Here is an 18516-nt window from a genome sequence, read left to right as displayed (position 1 = left end):
GGGGTGGGGCTTTTTATGCTATCTTCCATCATACTTCAGTATGCATTAATCATTGGTACATGTACAGTCCCATAGAACTTCCTTCCAAAGCTCTAACAATCTTTCACAGGAAAAGTGAGGGATGCATGCCAAATTTAGTTTTATTCTAGAGTTTCAACTTAATCCTAGTTACTTCTGACCCATAAGAAACAATATTATTTGTGAAATAATTCTCCAGATAACTTCTTTACGACCATTATCTGAATAAAAATCATTATAACAGAACATTTAATACCTGATGATATGTTACTGAAAAGTGTTGATAAAGTAGTTTGTTGTTCAGAAGGTACACAAGTAACCATATTCACCACTTTTGGTCAGCATAGGTGATACATGACATGACGATAGGTTAATGAAGAGAGACTCAGACTAACAAAAGAAGCATTTTATTTAGAAGGAAAAATAAGAGTAAAGCAAACGTTTGATTCTGGCAGGGAAAAATAAGATTTGGAGAGAATATTTACCAATGTTCCATTTATATCCATACATTTAACATATGCTCACACTTTATGTACTAACAGGTATAATTAATCACAAATGTATAGGGAATATATTTTTAAACTATAGTATTATGTTTTTCATCTAGTTTGAAAGGTATTCAATAGAAAACATTGTGGGAAGATAGAAAGAGCACTATTTAGAAGACCTAGTTTAAATTTTGACTTCAGCTATGTGACCTTGCTAAGCCTGATTTGTTATTCTGTAAAATGTGGATGATAATACTTAAATCAATAAAATTCTTAGAGGACTGCTTGGAGGAATTCTTTTGGTAGTATTACCATTGATAAAATATTATAGTTAGAAAGTGATTCTCTGGGTGTGAGGTTCACAGAAACCTATGCTTCACAGAAAAGTCAAATAGAACTTTTTATACACCTCTTTGAAGAGAAAGATGCTTTCCAAAGAAAGTGATATTGTGCATTTTGCTGTGCCTCATGATGTACATAAATGGTTGGTCAGCATTGAGTTAATCTTTGTGTAGCAAAACCTTCCATCCTGGTACTTCTTTAGAATCACCACCACTTCTTTATGTGGATAATATTTGACAAAGCCACGTCCTTTGAGTATTTAATATAAAAAGATTAACAGCAGCATAATAACTTGTCTAAGGACTGTTTGCCTCTGAACCCCATCAAACAAGATGAGACAAAAAAGATAATAAATTGCTCAACAATGAAAGAATTTCCCAAGGCAGCTAGGTGGAGCAGTGAATAGAGGACCAGCCCTGGAGTCAGGAGGACCTGAGTTCACATTCGGCCTCAGACACTTAACACAAAACTAGCCATGTGACCTTGGGCAAGTCACTTAACCCCAATTGCCCTCCAAAAAACAAACAAAACAAAAAAACAGTGAATTTAGATACCACTCAAAAGTTCTTTACAGTGGCATTTTATTTGTATCTTTCCAGTATTAGTAAACATTAAGGGCAATACTTTTTTCCCCCTTAATAAGTTTTGTATTTGTGTGTTATGAAAATTCTTTTCCCTAGTTTCTTATATAGATAAATTTAGAATAAATTGATTCATGAATTTTATATCTAAATTATTAGTGTTCTTATTTTCATCTGTGTTGTACTTTATTTTCTGCCTTTTGCTAGTGTTATCTTTAGTACTTTACCCAGAAAAAATGAATTTTTTTATAGTCTTATTCAGATCAGTTATTTTTCCTTGGCAAATTTTTCTTTACTTCATTGTCTTATGATGCACCTTTTGAAAATGAACTAAGTATTTTTGCACTTCTCTTTTGGGGAAATTGTCACCTGCAGTATTTTTGTTTTAGAGCTACTTCAGCTAATTTAGCAACATTATATGCTGAAGTAAATATACTTGATTTCTAACTTTTACAAAGACACCATTTTTATGGTCATAATAACTTTTCCCTTTTTTTTCTGTATGGGAATTTGAGAAGTTTGTATTCATTATATCCCAAATCCTTATTGCTTTTAACCAACCCTTTCCTGCCAGTAAGTAGAAGTTCTAGTAAAATTTCTTAAGGTCTGACTTTATTAATTGAGACAGCTAAATTCCAATTCTTCTTTGAGAGTGATCTTTGAATAATTTGGTATTATAAAGACAAAATCTCTTGTTTGCCTCTGATGTTTATGATCAGAGATCCATTGTACTTTTTTCCCTTTTGTGTTTGCTAACCAATGTTTTACCATGACAGCTTAACTTATTCTTAATATATGATGCTAAACTTCACTACTTCTTCCTTTCCTGTATAGATTGTATACAACTATCCTTCCCACCCCAAATTAAGCTATTCCTGTTAGATTGTAACTGCCTTAATTTAGAGACACTTAGTATTTGCTCCCTGCATTAGTATATGTACACTTTAGTACATTAATTTTCATTTTCATAGACCTCGTCTTATGTTGCAGAACAATTCCATAGTTTAGGCTAATTTGACCTACTATGCTGTCACTTTAAAAGTATGGCGGACCCATGGCTCCTGCCACAACAGCTTACAGATGCCATCTTTGAGCGCTTGGAGATCCTTGGATGAAAGGCGCTATGTGAGTGCAAAGTACTATTTTTTTGTTTGTTTGTTTTTATTATTAATATTAGCTTCATCTTAAATTTGCTATCCCCAGAGCAAATCCTCACCAAGTTTTTAAGGCTCTTTTGAATTATAAAAACCTCATCAAATATAAAAAGAAATTCAAGATGGCAACCAAACCTCCATTTTAAAATATTTCTGCTACCAAAAAATCTTAAGATAAACTTGCCAGTATTTTTGTTCTCCTACTAAGGCAGTACATCTAGTTAGCAAAGCAAATTAAAACAAACAAAAAATTTGAGGTTTACCGTCCGCTTCCTAAATTATGCTGTTAACAAAACAAATGAGATTGGGCAAAATCTCATAAACTCAATCTTAGATTTAAAAAATACATGTGATTAAATAGAAGTAAACCAAATTAAAATATGCCTATTTAAGAAATATGACATTGTTACAGAAAACTTTTTTCACATTTGAAGATTTTACCAAGAAAAAATTAAGAAGATATAACTATTTCCTTCTATTCATATAACCCTTTTATGTTTGTTTCCCTATTTTAAAAGTTAGAGGTAATGAATGATTTGTGTTTCTCCTTGTATTCCTGAAGAAGTTGCAAACCTAAAATTGTAAAAATGAAAGTTCAGTGAGGTCTTAAAAGAGTACCAAATAAAATTTATGGCAGTTTTCTTTTAATCTTTTTAAAAATGCTAGATATTATACCCGTTCATAGCTCCATTTTGATAAACAGTTATTTTCATAGTAAATTGGATGATTTTTCAGTCCAGCAATATCAACATTAAGCGTCTAATTGTGATCCTAGTTCATCAAACATCCCCTTCCTCTGGTGATAGAATAGCCAGCCTTTGTAAAGCACTTTAAGGTTTGCGAAGAAGTTGACATTTATTATCTCAATTAAATAAAGGTTATTTTCCTATTAGCCATGGCTATCCATTGTTTTCAATGGATGTTATCTATATATTTCCTTTTTTTTTCCCTTTTACTATGTAATTAAGTGGCACAATTAGTGAAGTGTCCTTTCCGACAAACTTTTGGGTTTATTATTTGATATTCAGTTACAAAGAAAAATAAAGCCAAATGTACATCAGAGTAACATTTTATATGGTATTTTAATAAAGATGACTGCCAAAATCTTTTTCATAAAAATAAATTCACATACCCTTTTTCTTTCACAAAAAGACAATCATGGACTTTTAATTTTAAATGTATGTCTTCTGAATAAAATTCTGTAATTATTTTTAAAGGCATTTAAAAAGATTGTGTTATTGATAGCAAGGCAAGGCTAACTTTTTTAAATATTAAAATTGAAAGGGAAAATTGATATGTTATTTTTTGACTTATTAGTGAAGAATTTTGGCAGCTTTCAAGAAGACAATTTCACTTTCAAGGTTAACTTTCTTTTTGACACTAGTGTTTATAAGATATTCAGTGAAATATCACAAATCTTAAAGCCATATTCAGCCAAGTCATGGCCATTCTAAATTGTTGATAGTATATTGTTATGTTTTGGTGCAATTAAATATTTCTTTCCACAGAATTATTGCACAGCCAAAACACTGTATATATCTGATTCAGACAAGCGAAAGCATTTCATGTTATCTGTAAAAATGTTCTATGGCAACAGTGACGACATTGGTGTGTTCCTTAGTAAACGGATCAAAGTCATCTCCAAGCCTTCTAAAAAGAAGCAATCGTTGAAAAATGCTGACTGTAAGTATTTAGTATTTAGTTTATGCGTAATTACGTATAACATTAATATTGAAGAGAAAAGAAGGGAGTCTGTTCTCACATTCACAATCTTATTTTCCATTGAATGAGGGAAAAAATGCCTTGTTTATAACTGAAGCAATTGTCGAATTGATTGCAGTTTTTAAGTAAAATTTAGTGGGTGATAGTTGCTATGCTTCATCTAGTTCCTTTTTTTAATGTTAACATAATTTTTGTTTAGCTGTTCTGTAAATGACTGATAAGTTTATTATTTGGGGATTGATAGGCTTCCATGAAACTTATTTTATAAACCATAAAAACTAGAAAATGACCATTTGTTCAGAAACTATTTAATCGTTAAAAGACCTAAATAAAAAATATAAATGCCAAGAAGACAAAAATAATAGAAAATATTTTCACTCACAGTATGCATAGCTTCAGGAACAAAAGTGGCATTATTTAATCGACTACGATCACAAACAGTCAGCACCAGATATTTACATGTAGAAGGAGGGAATTTCCATGCCAGTTCACAACAGTGGGGAGCATTTTATATTCATCTCTGTAAGTATAAACATGTTTTTAGTATTTTTCATTTTGAACATTGTAATTCCTTTTTAAAAATATTAAAAAAGCAAACACTTATAAGTATAATCTTCATGAGCATTTGATGCATTCTGACATGACAAAATTGGATTTGTTTTCCACAGTGGATGATGATGAATCAGAAGGAGAAGAATTCACAGTGAGAGATGGCTATATCCATTATGGACAGACTGTCAAACTTGTGTGTTCAGTTACAGGCATGGCACTCCCAAGATTGGTAGAGTTCCACTTCTACTTTACTAATATATAAACTAAGTAATTTTTGCAGAAAACAAAGGATCAAATTACAGTTGTGTTGCCACATATATTGTACATGTTTTGATAAGAATATAGTAGCAAAATAATCATAGAACTTATTTTTATGGACATTTGTAATGGATGCATTCCATATTTTTGCATAGATAACTTTTCTGCTGTGCTTTATTTTATTGTGAGTGAATAACTAAATCTGTTCAGTAGAGGGCACTATAAATTGCATTTATAAATCCTCAGGTTAACTGTGAACACTTCATTCTGCTCTCTATTTACAACCTATTCATTGCATATAGTATTTTATTTTGGCATTGGTATTCCAGTTATCCAAAAATATAGAAATTCTAGTTAGAATTTTACTAGGAAATATATTGTTTTAAAATTAACTCAACATTCATTATTATTAACAACTCTCAATTCAACAGATTCAGCTCAGGGACATTTGCCTATGTTTAAAAAAAACAAAACACACAGTAGCAGAGGAAACTATATTAGGCCCAATACTCTTTAACAGTTCCCAAGGGCAAGTCTTTTATCATAGCATCTGTCCCTAGTAGCTAGCACCTTACTTGCATTTAATAAATGCTTGTTGAATAAATGAACATGAGGTTAACTTCACTTTCAGATCTTTCAAATCAAATATATTGATTATTGAGATTAAAGCATTTTGCCCCTACTTCTTTGTCCCCTTGCTGTTCCAGTGCCTCATCATGGTATGGAGTCCTTGAAGCCCAGAAAGTGGAACTTAAATTCTGGCAAGTTGTATCAGGGTAGGCAAGAAAAACTTGGCTGTAAGGCCTGTATGCAGAGGATCTATCAGCCATATAAGGATTCATTTTGTTTAGACTGGTTGGCAACAAATTAGATACTAAGTGATTCAGTGGGGCTGCAGTATCTCTCTCATTGGTACTCTTCCCTAAGGTGGTTGCGTTGTATAATCATGGAGGAATAAAGTCGTAGGTCTTTGAAATACTGAAATAGCTACTATTACTATTAGTAGTCCTAGATAAATCATAATTCAAGTTGAGAAACCAAGTTGTAATTTGTAAAGCTACCTGTTCATTAGGAAGAAAAACTTTAAATTACAAAAATTAAATTTCTCAGGCAAAGTTACAAAAATGCTTTCCAAGTATTTTCGAGTCTGAAGGGGAAAAATATGTAAATGTATGTGTATATATTTTCTCCTTTTCTATATCTATATATACTATTTAAGTGACTTAAAAGTGACAAGTTTTTTTTTTAAATCAAGAAAATGGAATAAAGTAATTATGAATGAAAACGTCTGCTTTTTTTTTTTTTTGGCTTTTTGGAGGACAATTGGGGTTAAGTGACTTGCCCAGGGTCACATGGCTAGTTTTCGTGTTAAGTGTCAGATTTGAACTCAGGTCCTCCTGACTCCAGGGCCAGTACTCTATTCACTGAGCCACCTAGCCACCCCAATCTCCTTTCTTTTTGAACTATATTTTTTTGTTCCCTGAAATAGTCCTTTGTTTTTCGTTCTCTGAGGCATCTCAGCAGACAATATGCTAGTTTATCACTACCTAGGACTCTACTGGAAAAAGAAGCCAGCTTGAAACAGGTCAGGTAAGCACTGTTTGGTTTTTTTATTTGGTTGTTTCTTTTACTATGTCTCATGGTTTTGCAAGGTGTTTTTATTTGCAATTTCATTGCAATATCCTGATGAATACAAAGCACAAATAATTTTGTAAACTTTGCAAAACTGGAGCTAATAGTAAAATTTTTTTAAAAAAACAAGCTAACAAAAAAACCAGTACAGCTCTTACCTGGATGATTTCCTGTTCTTTTCCCCCTTATCTGAATTGTTGTTCCAGTAAAGTTCTTTTGTTGTTTTGACATAAAGTGGCTATTGAAGCACCATACATCATGAGATGATAGAATTAGAAAAGACCTTAGAGATACTCTACTCCAACCTCATCATTTTACAGATAAAGAAACTGCAATTCAAAAAAGTTATAGGACTTGTCCACGGGGATGTCAGTAGTAAATAGGAGTTTTGAAATTTCAGAGTTATGTTATACATTAGATTCTGAAGGATATAAAATAAGCAGGCAGGAATAAGAAGAGGAAACATTAATAGTTTGGATTATGAATTGATGCAGTTCTTGAAATATCACTTATGGATATGTTTAAAATTATTTCTGACTCTTTGAAAATCATCTTTAAATGTATCATTATTATTATTATTGATAGCTAAATCTATACTGGCTATGGTATTTAAATGCTGTAAAAAAAGTAATCCTAGAGAATGTATTGAAAAGAGTTAGCTCTTTGCAGTCATAGTGCTGTCAATATACTGTAATTATGCTATCAGTGTCCCATGAGTAACCACCCTCTAAAGGATAAGACATTACATGCATGACTACTTGCCCTAATCAGTTAAAGATTCTAGTAATGTTTTCTGAACCCTAGGATAATATCTTCATTCTGTAATCTGACATATAAAGACATAGGGACGTGAGGCTTTTTACTAAACATTTTAGCTTCGTAGAGCTTTGTATCTTAAAGTATTTAAATATGAGTTGTTAGCTCACTTCCCAGTAATGAGGTTTAGTATATTTTTGGAATATAGGTACCAAATTGGAAAACATCGGTTTTTTTGGAGTGCTTTTATAGCACACGTGCAACCATCTTAAAACCCAATAAACCACAGACTTCAAAGGGCCTCACAACCCTGAGTCTCCCAGAGTTCCAGGATAGTATTGATACCCTCCTAGAATATGGTTAACCAAACACATAGTTGAAGTTTTTATGGGTTAGAATACCCATGTGATGGCTTAAAAGTAAGTCCGGTTTCTTCAAATACTGTGTATATTTTCTTAGATACAGATCTTATTATTTTTGTCTATATTGTTACGATTTGAAAACTAAACTAGGGGCGGCTAGGTGGTGCAGTGAGTAAGAGCACTGGCCCTGGAGTCGGGAGGACCTGGGATCGCTTCCGGCCTCAGATACTTAACACCCACACAAAAAATACTGGCCGTGTAACCTTGGGCAAGTTACTTAACCCCAGTTGCTTAAAAAAAAAAAAAAGAAAACTAAACTAAGCTAAGCAGCCTGAGATGATTTAGCTTTACAGAACACCCTGGAAGCTATAGTTGGTCAAAGTGCAGTATCCCACTCACCATTTATCCTGAAACATCATATATTGTACCTGTCCAGAATGGCAAGCATTTTACCTCTTAAGTAACTAGATTAAGAATTTGGAAATGCAGATAATTCATTTTACAATACTGGGAAATATTATTCACTGATTAAAGTCTTACTGAGGGGAAATCATAAGACTCCTCCAGTTGTGTAGAGCATATTTGAGTGTTATTGAGATCCTGGGATGGAGTTTCTTTTATTTTTAAATTAAATTTAAAAATTTTTTTAGCACCTGCTATGTATTTTAGGCTATTTTCATTTAAACAGATGGTAGTAAGACCTAAGAAATAGATTTCTAATAATTTGCTTTTATGGTAAGCTGAAGTGTAGACTAGGTGTTCTTTGCCAATTAGTGAATTAATGAAAAAATTGGCGTTGTCATTACCAGTTGGTTTTTTTTTCTTTTTTTTTTTTTTTAAAAAATCGGGGTTAAGATAATTGCTCAAGGTTACATGGCCAGTTATTTCTGGGTGTGGTGCTGAGTATCTGAGCCCGGATTTGATCCAGGTCATCCCGACACTGGAGCCGGTGCTCTTACTCGCTGTGCTACCTGGCCGCCCCTGTTTTGCTTTTTCTTAAAAATAGCATGGCTTGCAGTGAGTAAAGCACTGACCCCGGAGTCAGGAGGACCCGAGTTCGGTTCCAGCCTCAGACACTTAACACCCACACAAAAAAATTAGCCGTGTAACCTTGGGCAAGTTACTTAACCCCAATTTCCCTCTAAAAGGCAAAAAAAAAAAAATAGCATGGCTTACGGTTTAATACTATTGCACTTAATATCATTAAATAGATTTTGTATCTGTTATAATTATGTTAGGAAGAACAATTTAGTCATTCTCAAGGTCATCTAGAGAAAGAGATGGTTGACTAATCCTACTTTATAAGATCTCTAGGGAGAAGTTGACAGGTACTGCCCTTAATAACCATTATTTGAAAATATTTTCAGAGATGTGGGTATAAATCAAATTTACAATGTGTGTAGGATATGCTTTCCTTGCTATTAACTAATAGAAGTAAGAAAAATGTAAATTTTTCTATGTATGTATGAGTTTTCTTTTGTTTTTGTTGAAATAGATAATTCGAAAGGTTGATAAACAGACCGCATTATTAGATGCAGATGATCCAGTGTCACAGCTACATAAATGTGCATTTTATCTTAAGGATACAGAAAGAATGTATTTGTGCCTTTCCCAAGAAAGAATAATCCAATTTCAAGTGAGTTATTTATGAGAAAATTGTAAAACATCACAATCATTAGAATTCTGAACTGTGGTAGAGTTCTTGCCATAAGAAATTAGATAAAACACAACAGTAAGCTTCTTTTAAGAATCTTTATGCATTTGTATCTGACAATAAAGTTGAATTCAAATGAATTTCCTCCTTGCCTAAAAAAATGTTTCCAGAGCTATTGTAAAATTATAGTTCCTTGGAACCTCTTATGGGGATATTGAATCCTTTTAATATGAGAAATTGGTTGTTTATCAGTTGAGGTTCTTGCAAATCTCTTATGTTGTTGCCTGTTTAACATCATCTAGCTCCCAGACTAAGGAAATCACAGTGACAAGGTGTTGTACGAAAAAGAACAATGGACTAGGATTCAGAAGGTTTACATGCTAGGTTTAGGTCTATTACAGGGCAAGTAACTTAAAATCACTGTCTCAGTTTCTTCTGCTGTAAAGTAGGATATCTATACTGCCTACCTCATTATTATTGTAAAGATCAAGTGAGATATATGCTAAATCATTTTGGAGATGTGAAGTGCTGTATAAATGTAAGGTATTTGTTGTTCTTGCTGATCATAATATTGATAATGATATTAGTTCCTAACCTGGTATTCCAGAATAGCCCTGTTCTCTTCTACTTTGTTGTGAAATACGGTTAGTCAGCTAAATATGGATGCTCATGAAAAGAAATATCCATCTAGCCATATTAAAAGTATTATCCTTTTATTCATTAAATAGGGTGTCATTCAGTGATATTCTTTGAAAAGTATCAGTTGACTAGTGGTTATTCTCACAGCTACCAGAGAGGCTGAGGCAGGTGGCTCTACTGTAGTGGGCCATGCCACAATCATTGTCTGCCTAAGGAGAGCCACATTTGGAGGGGGGCAGAGGGGAGGTAGAGGAGAAAGAGAATTGTGTTTGTTTTTTTACCTGAATTCTGAATATTCTGTCACTGTGACTTTCATAATTCTTATTTTTGCAACTCAGCTGCTTACCATTCTTTTTTATCAGGCAACTCCATGCCCGAAAGAACCAAATAAAGAGATGATAAATGATGGAGCCTCCTGGACAATCATTAGTACAGATAAGGCAGAATATACGTTCTATGAGGGTATGGGACCTGTCCATGCTCCAGTAACACCTGTGCCTGTTGTAGAAAGTCTTCAGGTGAGCAAGTATTTAATTAATTTAGCTCTTTGTTTTCATGCACAACTTGTTTCATTTGCTAAATCCAGTTTGGGTTTTTATTATTAATTTGTTGTAGTGTTGGTTGGAGTACTGAAATGATAGATATATCTCTATAATACTCCTGTTTGTACTTTCAGAATATTCCTTTTCCATAATGGTTTTCTGATTGTATTACAGTTGAATGGTGGTGGAGATGTAGCAATGCTAGAACTTACAGGACAGAATTTCACTCCAAATTTGCGTGTCTGGTTTGGGGATGTGGAAGCTGAAACTATGTACAGGTGCAGTAGCTCTTTCTCATTCTTAATTCCTTTGCTTTATTGGACCTATTCTTTTTTTTTTTTTAAGCAATTGGGCTTAAGTAACTTGCTCAGGGGTATACGGACAGTTATTTCTGGGTGTGGTGCTAAGTATCTGAGCCCAGATTCAATCCCCGGTATTCCCGACTCTGGGGCTGGTGCTCTTACTCACTGCGCTACCTGGCCGCCCCTATTGGGCCTATTCTTGATAATGAAAAATGATATTTTCATCAAACATATTGGTTGCTTTTAGTTTATTTTGTGGAGTTGTAAAAACTTTTTTTACTATTCCCTTCTGCAGATGTGCAGAGAGCATGCTTTGTGTTGTCCCAGACATTTCTGCATTCCGAGAAGGCTGGAGGTGGGTTCGTCAGCCGGTCCAAGTCCCAGTAACTTTGGTTCGTAATGATGGAATAATCTATTCTACCAGCCTGACCTTCACATACACACCGGAACCAGGGCCACGGCCACATTGCAGTGCAGCAGGAGCAATCCTTCGAGCCAATTCAAGCCTAATGGCCACTAACGAATCAAACACAAACAGCGAGGGAAGTTACACAAATGTCAGCACAAATCCAACCAGTGTCACATCATCTACAGCAACAGTTGTATCCTAACCACTGTTGGGACCTAGGACTTACCCTGACTCTCCAGTGCTGCAAGTGAGAGAATGGAACAAGCTTTTGTGGCTGCTTGGGAAAACTGTCCATTCTGAGCAATCTTCTTTGAGCCCTGTTACCGACAAGTACTGGTCTGGAAAAGCAGAAGCCACAATAAAAAAAAAAAGTCAAAATATAAAAACTTTATTGGGAATCTATTTTTCAGCTGGGTTTTTGGTTTTTTGTTTTGGTTTGGTTTTTTGTTTTGTTTTTTTTTTAATGGGCAAGAAATAGAAATGTGGCTGGGACAAAGTTTAGAAAACAACGAACATCACATAGTTTTTATGGACCAAGGAACTTGTATAAGCTTTAGTAAAAGGTACATTTTCACCATACCTTTTTTGTATCACGACATATAGTACACTTTTGTTACCAAATAGTTTATTTTTTTTTCTCTGAGCTTTTGCTCTGAAGTATAATCAGGTTTCATACCTGACCATACTTTTATAATCTAATTACCATACTCTTCCAGTTTAAAAAAATATATATATTTTTGGTCTGTGGCTGGAACTGTTCCTTTTTTAAACTGAAGTCTTGTGACTTTTTATGAACTGAAATTGTTTTGATTTCAGCAAGTAGAACCTTGTAAAGGCCAGCATATTTTTTTTAAGATTATATGAAGTCTGTGCAAAAGCTTTAAAAAAAATGCCTCTGCCTTGCCTGCAATACATGCAATGTATGTTAACTTAGTGCTCTGTTTTCCTGTCATTGTCAATAGTTATTTGTGTTTTCCTTTTTTTAAAAAAAAATGTATTTATAGTGGTAACTCAAGAAGTTCTAACATTTACATGAACTTACATGTGATCATCTAGTCACGTTAATGACTACAGAATAACGTTAATGTTACAGAAAATGTTGTTTTTTGAAGGTTTTTGTATTTTTTCTTTTGAATCACAAATGCAACCATCTGTTCCAGGAGCTTTTCAGGTTTTTATTCACTTCTAATCTTGTACATAATTTGTATTATGTGTAAGTTAAACATTTTATTTTGAATGTGTAATGTTCCCAATGGCTTCATTTGGCAGCGTGTTTTTTGCCTTCTTGGCTGGTGACAAAAGTATCATGCAAAGTATTTGCTACCAGTAGGACTGGTAGGTGGTGACCCTTATTGTATAATGAGAAAAATCTCTACAAAAGCATGTTTTTATTCCCTTTACATCTTTTTTTTTTTTTTAGTAGCATAGGCCAAACATTGGTGTAATCCTAAAATAATAAGATGCTTTTGTTAGATGATCAACTGAAATAGCTGGAATACATTACTTAGAAATGGATAGTTGTAAGATACAATTGTAACCTATCCCTTCTTCCATTTTTCTCACCCCCTTCTGCTTACCTCTCTCTCAAATACCAGTCATCTCCAACTTTATCCTCTCTTCTCCTTCCCTGTGTTATATCCATCCCCTAAGGGGTTTCATTTCCTTTTCCTTCAGTTAGAATTTGGTTGCATTCAGTGGGTTTTTGTAGGCTTTACACTCTAAGCTTACCATTTTTACATCGTCTTCATTCCTATACTCTGACTGCACATTTGTTCAATTTCTTAGAGATGACAACAGAACTATTGAGTATATGAGTACTAGACCTGCATGTGCAGTGTTGCAGAATATTGTTTAGCAATGCAGTCATCCTTTCTTAGAGTAAAAACTACCTCTGCATTGTGGTGAGCTTTTAACTGTCCCATAAAACAAGAGCCACAGTACCTTCAGAATGCAAACTCATAATTCCTTGCAGTGTTGACCACAAAACCATTTCCATCAGGGTCCCTAGGCTCTTTCAGTAGGTTTCCATTCACCATTGCTTAAAGGGGGGAAGAGAAAGCCCATTTTAGGACACTTTCTCTTTCTCAGTCTTTGTCTTCCTTATTCCCTGTTTTGCTTGGGCTGTGCCTCTGTAAATGTTGTTTTTATCAATGTTAATGATTTTGTCTTCCATTTTCAAAGAAAAAAAATAATTTGGTTGTTAAATCAGTACCACTGTGTTTTTCTTCTACTACAAGCCTGCCTAATTATTCATAGGCTTTTTTATACTCCATGTATACTTCTCTCCTACAATCTTATTATAAATGCGAGCTCCTCGTACTAGCGAATACTGCCTCACTCACCGTCTCTCTGTTTCTGTGACCAAGGGCGGAACTCATCGTGGCCTTATCTTTCTTTGTTTTAAACTGTTTACTGGCATTCACTTGCAAACTGTTTACTTGTCTTGGCCATACTTAATTTTTTTTTTCTCTTGTGGCTACAGTCATTACACTATGTACACAATGTTTTTGTTTGAAGCATGTATTTTCAGTACTATTTTACTTGTAATTGCCCACGAGTTTTCTTCACTTAATAGTTTTGGTATTCAATTATGAAATTATATTGGATTTACTCTGATGCCAATAACAACAGATAATTAAGAGCAAACTGTCTTACCAGTATATGAAACCACAACTTTTCTCCTTTAAAATACTGCTTTTGAAATTTTTTTGGATTTTTTTCCCCATTAGACAATACAAAACTTTTCGATCTTTTGCCTTGTGTTTAACTACCTTTTTTTTTGGGTTTGTTTTAAATGCCTTTTTCCCCCAGCAGCTTTGTTCATTTGCATATTATATACAATATTCTTGGACTTTTAAAAGTTCCAAGAAACTTCTTGTAACAAAAATATGTTTTTCCCTGCATATTTTTCCCAGCGTTAGAACTGTGTGCTGGGGAGGGGAGGGGGGTAATGAGGGGAAAGAAAGATAGGGAGGGTGTGGGATTTTGTCATAGCTTATCTTTTGTCAGGACTTTTTTTCTTTAGTGTTACCTTTACTTAAAAAAGAAAAAACTATTCTGTGGACTTGTGGCCCAGCACTCAGCTTTCTATTCTTATGAAACATGTATCAATACCCTTTTTAAACATATTTTCAGTTATTAATAGAACTTAAATGTTAATTTTCACTTCCTTCTGATGTTGTTCTGGAAAGTTGGCCCTTTACATGATAAAGGCTCTGTCACTAGAATGTTAAATTCCTTTTAACAAACGTAAATGGTATGTTCAAGTATGTATTTTTCAGCAGTATCTTTTATACTTTTGTTCAGTTTCCCAAAATATACCTAGAAATTTAAGCCCATGGTACAAAAAGGTTTCTAATAGTTCAGTAGTTAGCATTGAACTTACTACATAAACTAAGAAAACGTGAATGATGTTTATAAAAATCTATTCTGAAGTTTCAAAATTGAACCCTTGTATAATAATATGTTAATATGCTGCTGCTAACTTCTTAATCCTTGGCATCTGAAGTCTCTCTAGTTCAATGAGTGATTATTTATTTCACTTTCACTGCACAGACTCATTTGAGAACCAACTTGTTTTTTTTTTTTTTCTAAAAATGAACCTCTCTCACTTAGAAAATGTTCTCACATAGAAAATTTCTGATCTGAGTATTGACAGAGTAAACCAGCTAACCAGTTAAAACCAAATAATGGCAGGAGAAGCTGGGGTCAGGGAAGGGAAAGGTGGTCTTTCATGAAACAAAATATCCAATTATTAACTGAGGTATTTACTTTTTCTTTCAAAAGCAGCTGTTTCTGATGAGTACTGAACAAATGTGTGTCATTTTCTGTGCCAGACTCTTTACTTTGTTTTCAAGCACTGTAATGTGGGATTGAGTGGCAGCTTTGTTAGAAAACAGTAATATATTAGGGTTTATATTTAACCCTTTCAGGACTGAACTATTTCTCTTTTCATTCATTTCAATGTTGTAATAAACATTTGCCAGCATTTAGTACTGTCGTGGTCCAGATGTAAGTTACATGCTCATTTTTAGCTTATTTCTTGTACCTTGCAGCATGCTATATGCATTCAGTCCTTAAGGGGTTATAATTTACAAACTGTGCATCTGTAAGGTTTATTAGCAATAAGGTAGAAAATTGAGCGAGTTTTTACCATAATTTTGTAGAAAAAAATGAATCTGCTCAGTTCCATTTCTCTTCCCCCCCCCAAAAAAAAACCCCTGCAATATGGGCAGTTTCAAAGAATAAATAAAAGTGAAATGTAAAACACATAAAATGTCTTTTGTCAGATGTTGCCTGATACATTTATATATCCTTGTTTTCACACCCTTTTAAAAAGTCAGACTTAAATACTATGTTTTATTATTCGTATGGGTTCACAAACAGCTTTCCATTTGAAGCACATCACAGTGATACTAATATTAATAACTTATTCATTTCCTTGTCCTTGAGAATAGAGAAGTAGACTATCACCATTAAGGGCTCCATTTGAAAAATATCTAGTGAATTCAACAAGAGTTAGATGCCAATTATCTTGTCAGTTTGTTTCCCAACTCAAAATAACTGTCTGTGTGGAGTATGAAAATGTAATTTGTTTTGAGATGGACCAAAAAGTAAGCTAATGTTGGGGGGAAGACATATAAAGGTTTAACATTTCAGATTTATCAATGAGTCTGTTTTATTTTATTCTTTGGAGGAACAGAAGGGTATGGGATTCTCTGGTTTAATATGAAAGGATGACACTTGTGAAATTAGCAGTTATTTGTTTAAATTGTGAGCAGCATAGATTGAAAAACTCGTTAACATAACTACTTGTTAGCTAACCAAGTCTTTTCAAAATTAATGTGATATCATTGGTATATCTTTTTTCAAAAATCTTATTTTTTGGTGTTTGGGTATATTTTTCTTATTTATATGCAAAATAAATGCATTTGACATGTTTGAAGTAGTGGTTAAGCTTTCCATGACTGCATAGGGCAAAGATTAGTGAATAAATATGTAATTATCTTTTAGTTGGATATGTTTCAAATGCATATAGAAAGACAATTTATTTTATTTTGTTTTATTTTAGAAGTTCAGCAGATTCAAGGAAAATGATTAAAGAAAAGATGTAGAGAAAATCTAAATTTAAAAATACTAATTATTAGGTGAATATAAACAAATGATTTGAGTTTATGGCAATGATAAATTATTTTCCTATCTCAGTGTTCAACCACACTAAATATCTGAGAAGCCTAAAAGCTCTGACTTAGGACATAGAGTTTCATTGAAGGTAATCAAAATTAAATGGATGAGACACCTTGGTTTTATTTGGGAATATATTGAGAATTGTTCTAAGTTCATTAACTTAAAATTTTGGAAGGAAATCATGAAGGCATTAGAAGATGGATTTTTTTTCTGGAGGAATCCCTTTTGTAGTTGAGGGGGGGGGATCCCTAAATTTTTAATTAAAGTTGCTGGAAAATGTATTGATTTGATGTAGGGGCGTAACAATCTTAAATAACCAAAACTGGATCCCCAGTGGCATCTAGGCTTCTGCCACTGAGATGATGTAGTGAGAAACAATTAAAAAGACAAAATATCCCGTTGCCATTTTGATGTCTTAGGTGAACTTAGAAGAAATGTTGATAGCTAAGAGAAGAAAATTGGTATGGTAGATAAGAGTAAGTAATTCCTTTTAAAGAAAGGATTTTGCCAAAAGAATGAAGGAAAAGAGACGGAGCTGAAAGCAGTAATACCTTTGAGAATAGGGTATAAATTGTACCAGTAGATGCACTTGAAGAACTGTGGACTGGGAATTATGAGACCTGGATTCTAGTCAGTCACTCTCTCTAATGACCTATGGGACTATAGGGAATTCATTTCATCTTTCAGTGCTCTCAGATAAGAGTAACAGGTCAAATTAAGTGATCTCAAAGCTCCCTTCTATTTCTAAAATTCTTTGGTTCTAAGTAAGTAGGTACTCTTACAGGAAGAATGGTAACTTGTCAGACTTTATATTCATTCATAATCATAGAAAATATCATTTCCAATTAGTTTGGTGTACAAATAACAGTATAAAGACAGATAGCCAGATACTCTCCATTTTTTACTCAGAACAAAGATAAAGCCTCCAATATATTGCAGTTGGTATGAACTAAAAGAATTTTTGATAGACTTTTTAAAACAGTGAAATAACTAAGCAATAGACTTGTCTTGCCTAGAAACTTTTAAACATGTGACAGTCATTTTATGATGGTGAAAGATTTTACATGCCATGCTATTTGGGACATTACAGCATGAATTCTAAATAGGATGAATCCTAAAAGCTCAGAGGTGAAAGGTCATCTAGTCAATCCCAGCCTGAATCATGGATTCCTTTTTATAGTATCACCACAAAAATGATCACCTAGCCCCTGACTAAACACTTCTATTAATGGGAATTGGCTTTGTCTCGAGGCACCCCTATTCTATGTTTGGACAGTTAATGTAGAAATTCTTCCTTATATTATTCCAAAATTTACCTCACTATAAGATAAAAATATCCAAGTTCTTGAGACTCCTCTGGAGCCAAGTAGATTTAAGTCGAATCTCTTCAAAATGGTAGTTCAACTCAGTAAGCATTTATTACACACCTGCTATGTGAAAAATACTGTGCTGGGTCTTGGCGATCCAAAAACAAGTAAAACATTACTGTCCCAGGGTTGAGGAAGTGGATAAATGGTATGTAAATGGTTAAATAAATACAAGGCGTTTTGAGGTGGGAGGAAGGAATTTAACAAGGCTTCACAGCACTGGTGCATCTTTGCTAAACTTTAGAAGAACAAAAATATTCTGAAAGCGGTGAGATGCTTACATTCCCGGCTTGGGATAGCCTATACAAAAACCCAGAAATGGGAAATGGAACACCAGGTTGAAGAACATAGATTGCAAAAAGAGGGGTTAACTTGAAATAAGTTAGGAGAGTAGAGGAGGCTGGAAGTAGGGGGATCAGTTAATAAGTATCTTAATAATAAATAATCTTAATAAAAGAAAGAGATCATATGAGGTCTTAACTTCTTGGATTAGTGACTGTGAGCAAAGAGAAGAGAATGAAAAGCAGAAAATAACTAACATGTTCCCTCCA

The 18516-nt window shown here is 33.7% G+C and overlaps 1 protein-coding gene across 10 annotated transcripts in view; it reads left to right on the top strand.

Moving 5' to 3' along the window:
• The window catches only part of RBPJ (recombination signal binding protein for immunoglobulin kappa J region), a 460166-nt gene extending 444479 nt beyond the window's left edge, over positions 1–15687 (top strand). For all 10 annotated transcript variants that reach the window (XM_069068895.1, XM_069068878.1, XM_069068839.1 and 7 more), the window contains 7 exons: positions 4092–4266; positions 4690–4827; positions 4974–5086; positions 9361–9501; positions 10521–10676; positions 10875–10978; positions 11298–15687. In XM_069068895.1, the coding sequence (XP_068924996.1) occupies positions 4092–4266; positions 4690–4827; positions 4974–5086; positions 9361–9501; positions 10521–10676; positions 10875–10978; positions 11298–11613 (1143 nt within the window). In that variant the 3' untranslated portion in view covers positions 11614–15687. The remainder of the gene's footprint in view (positions 1–4091; positions 4267–4689; positions 4828–4973; positions 5087–9360; positions 9502–10520; positions 10677–10874; positions 10979–11297) is intronic.
• The last annotated feature ends 2829 nt before the right edge of the window (positions 15688–18516 follow it).

This window comes from Petaurus breviceps, unplaced genomic scaffold, assembly GCF_028583685.1.
Source record: "Petaurus breviceps papuanus isolate PSGF00001 unplaced genomic scaffold, PetGlider_PUasm1.0 140, whole genome shotgun sequence".
Taxonomy (NCBI): Eukaryota; Metazoa; Chordata; class Mammalia; order Diprotodontia; family Petauridae; genus Petaurus; species Petaurus breviceps.
The sequence above is the reverse complement of the archived record's forward strand: the minus strand, read 5'-3'. Positions and strand labels throughout refer to the sequence as shown.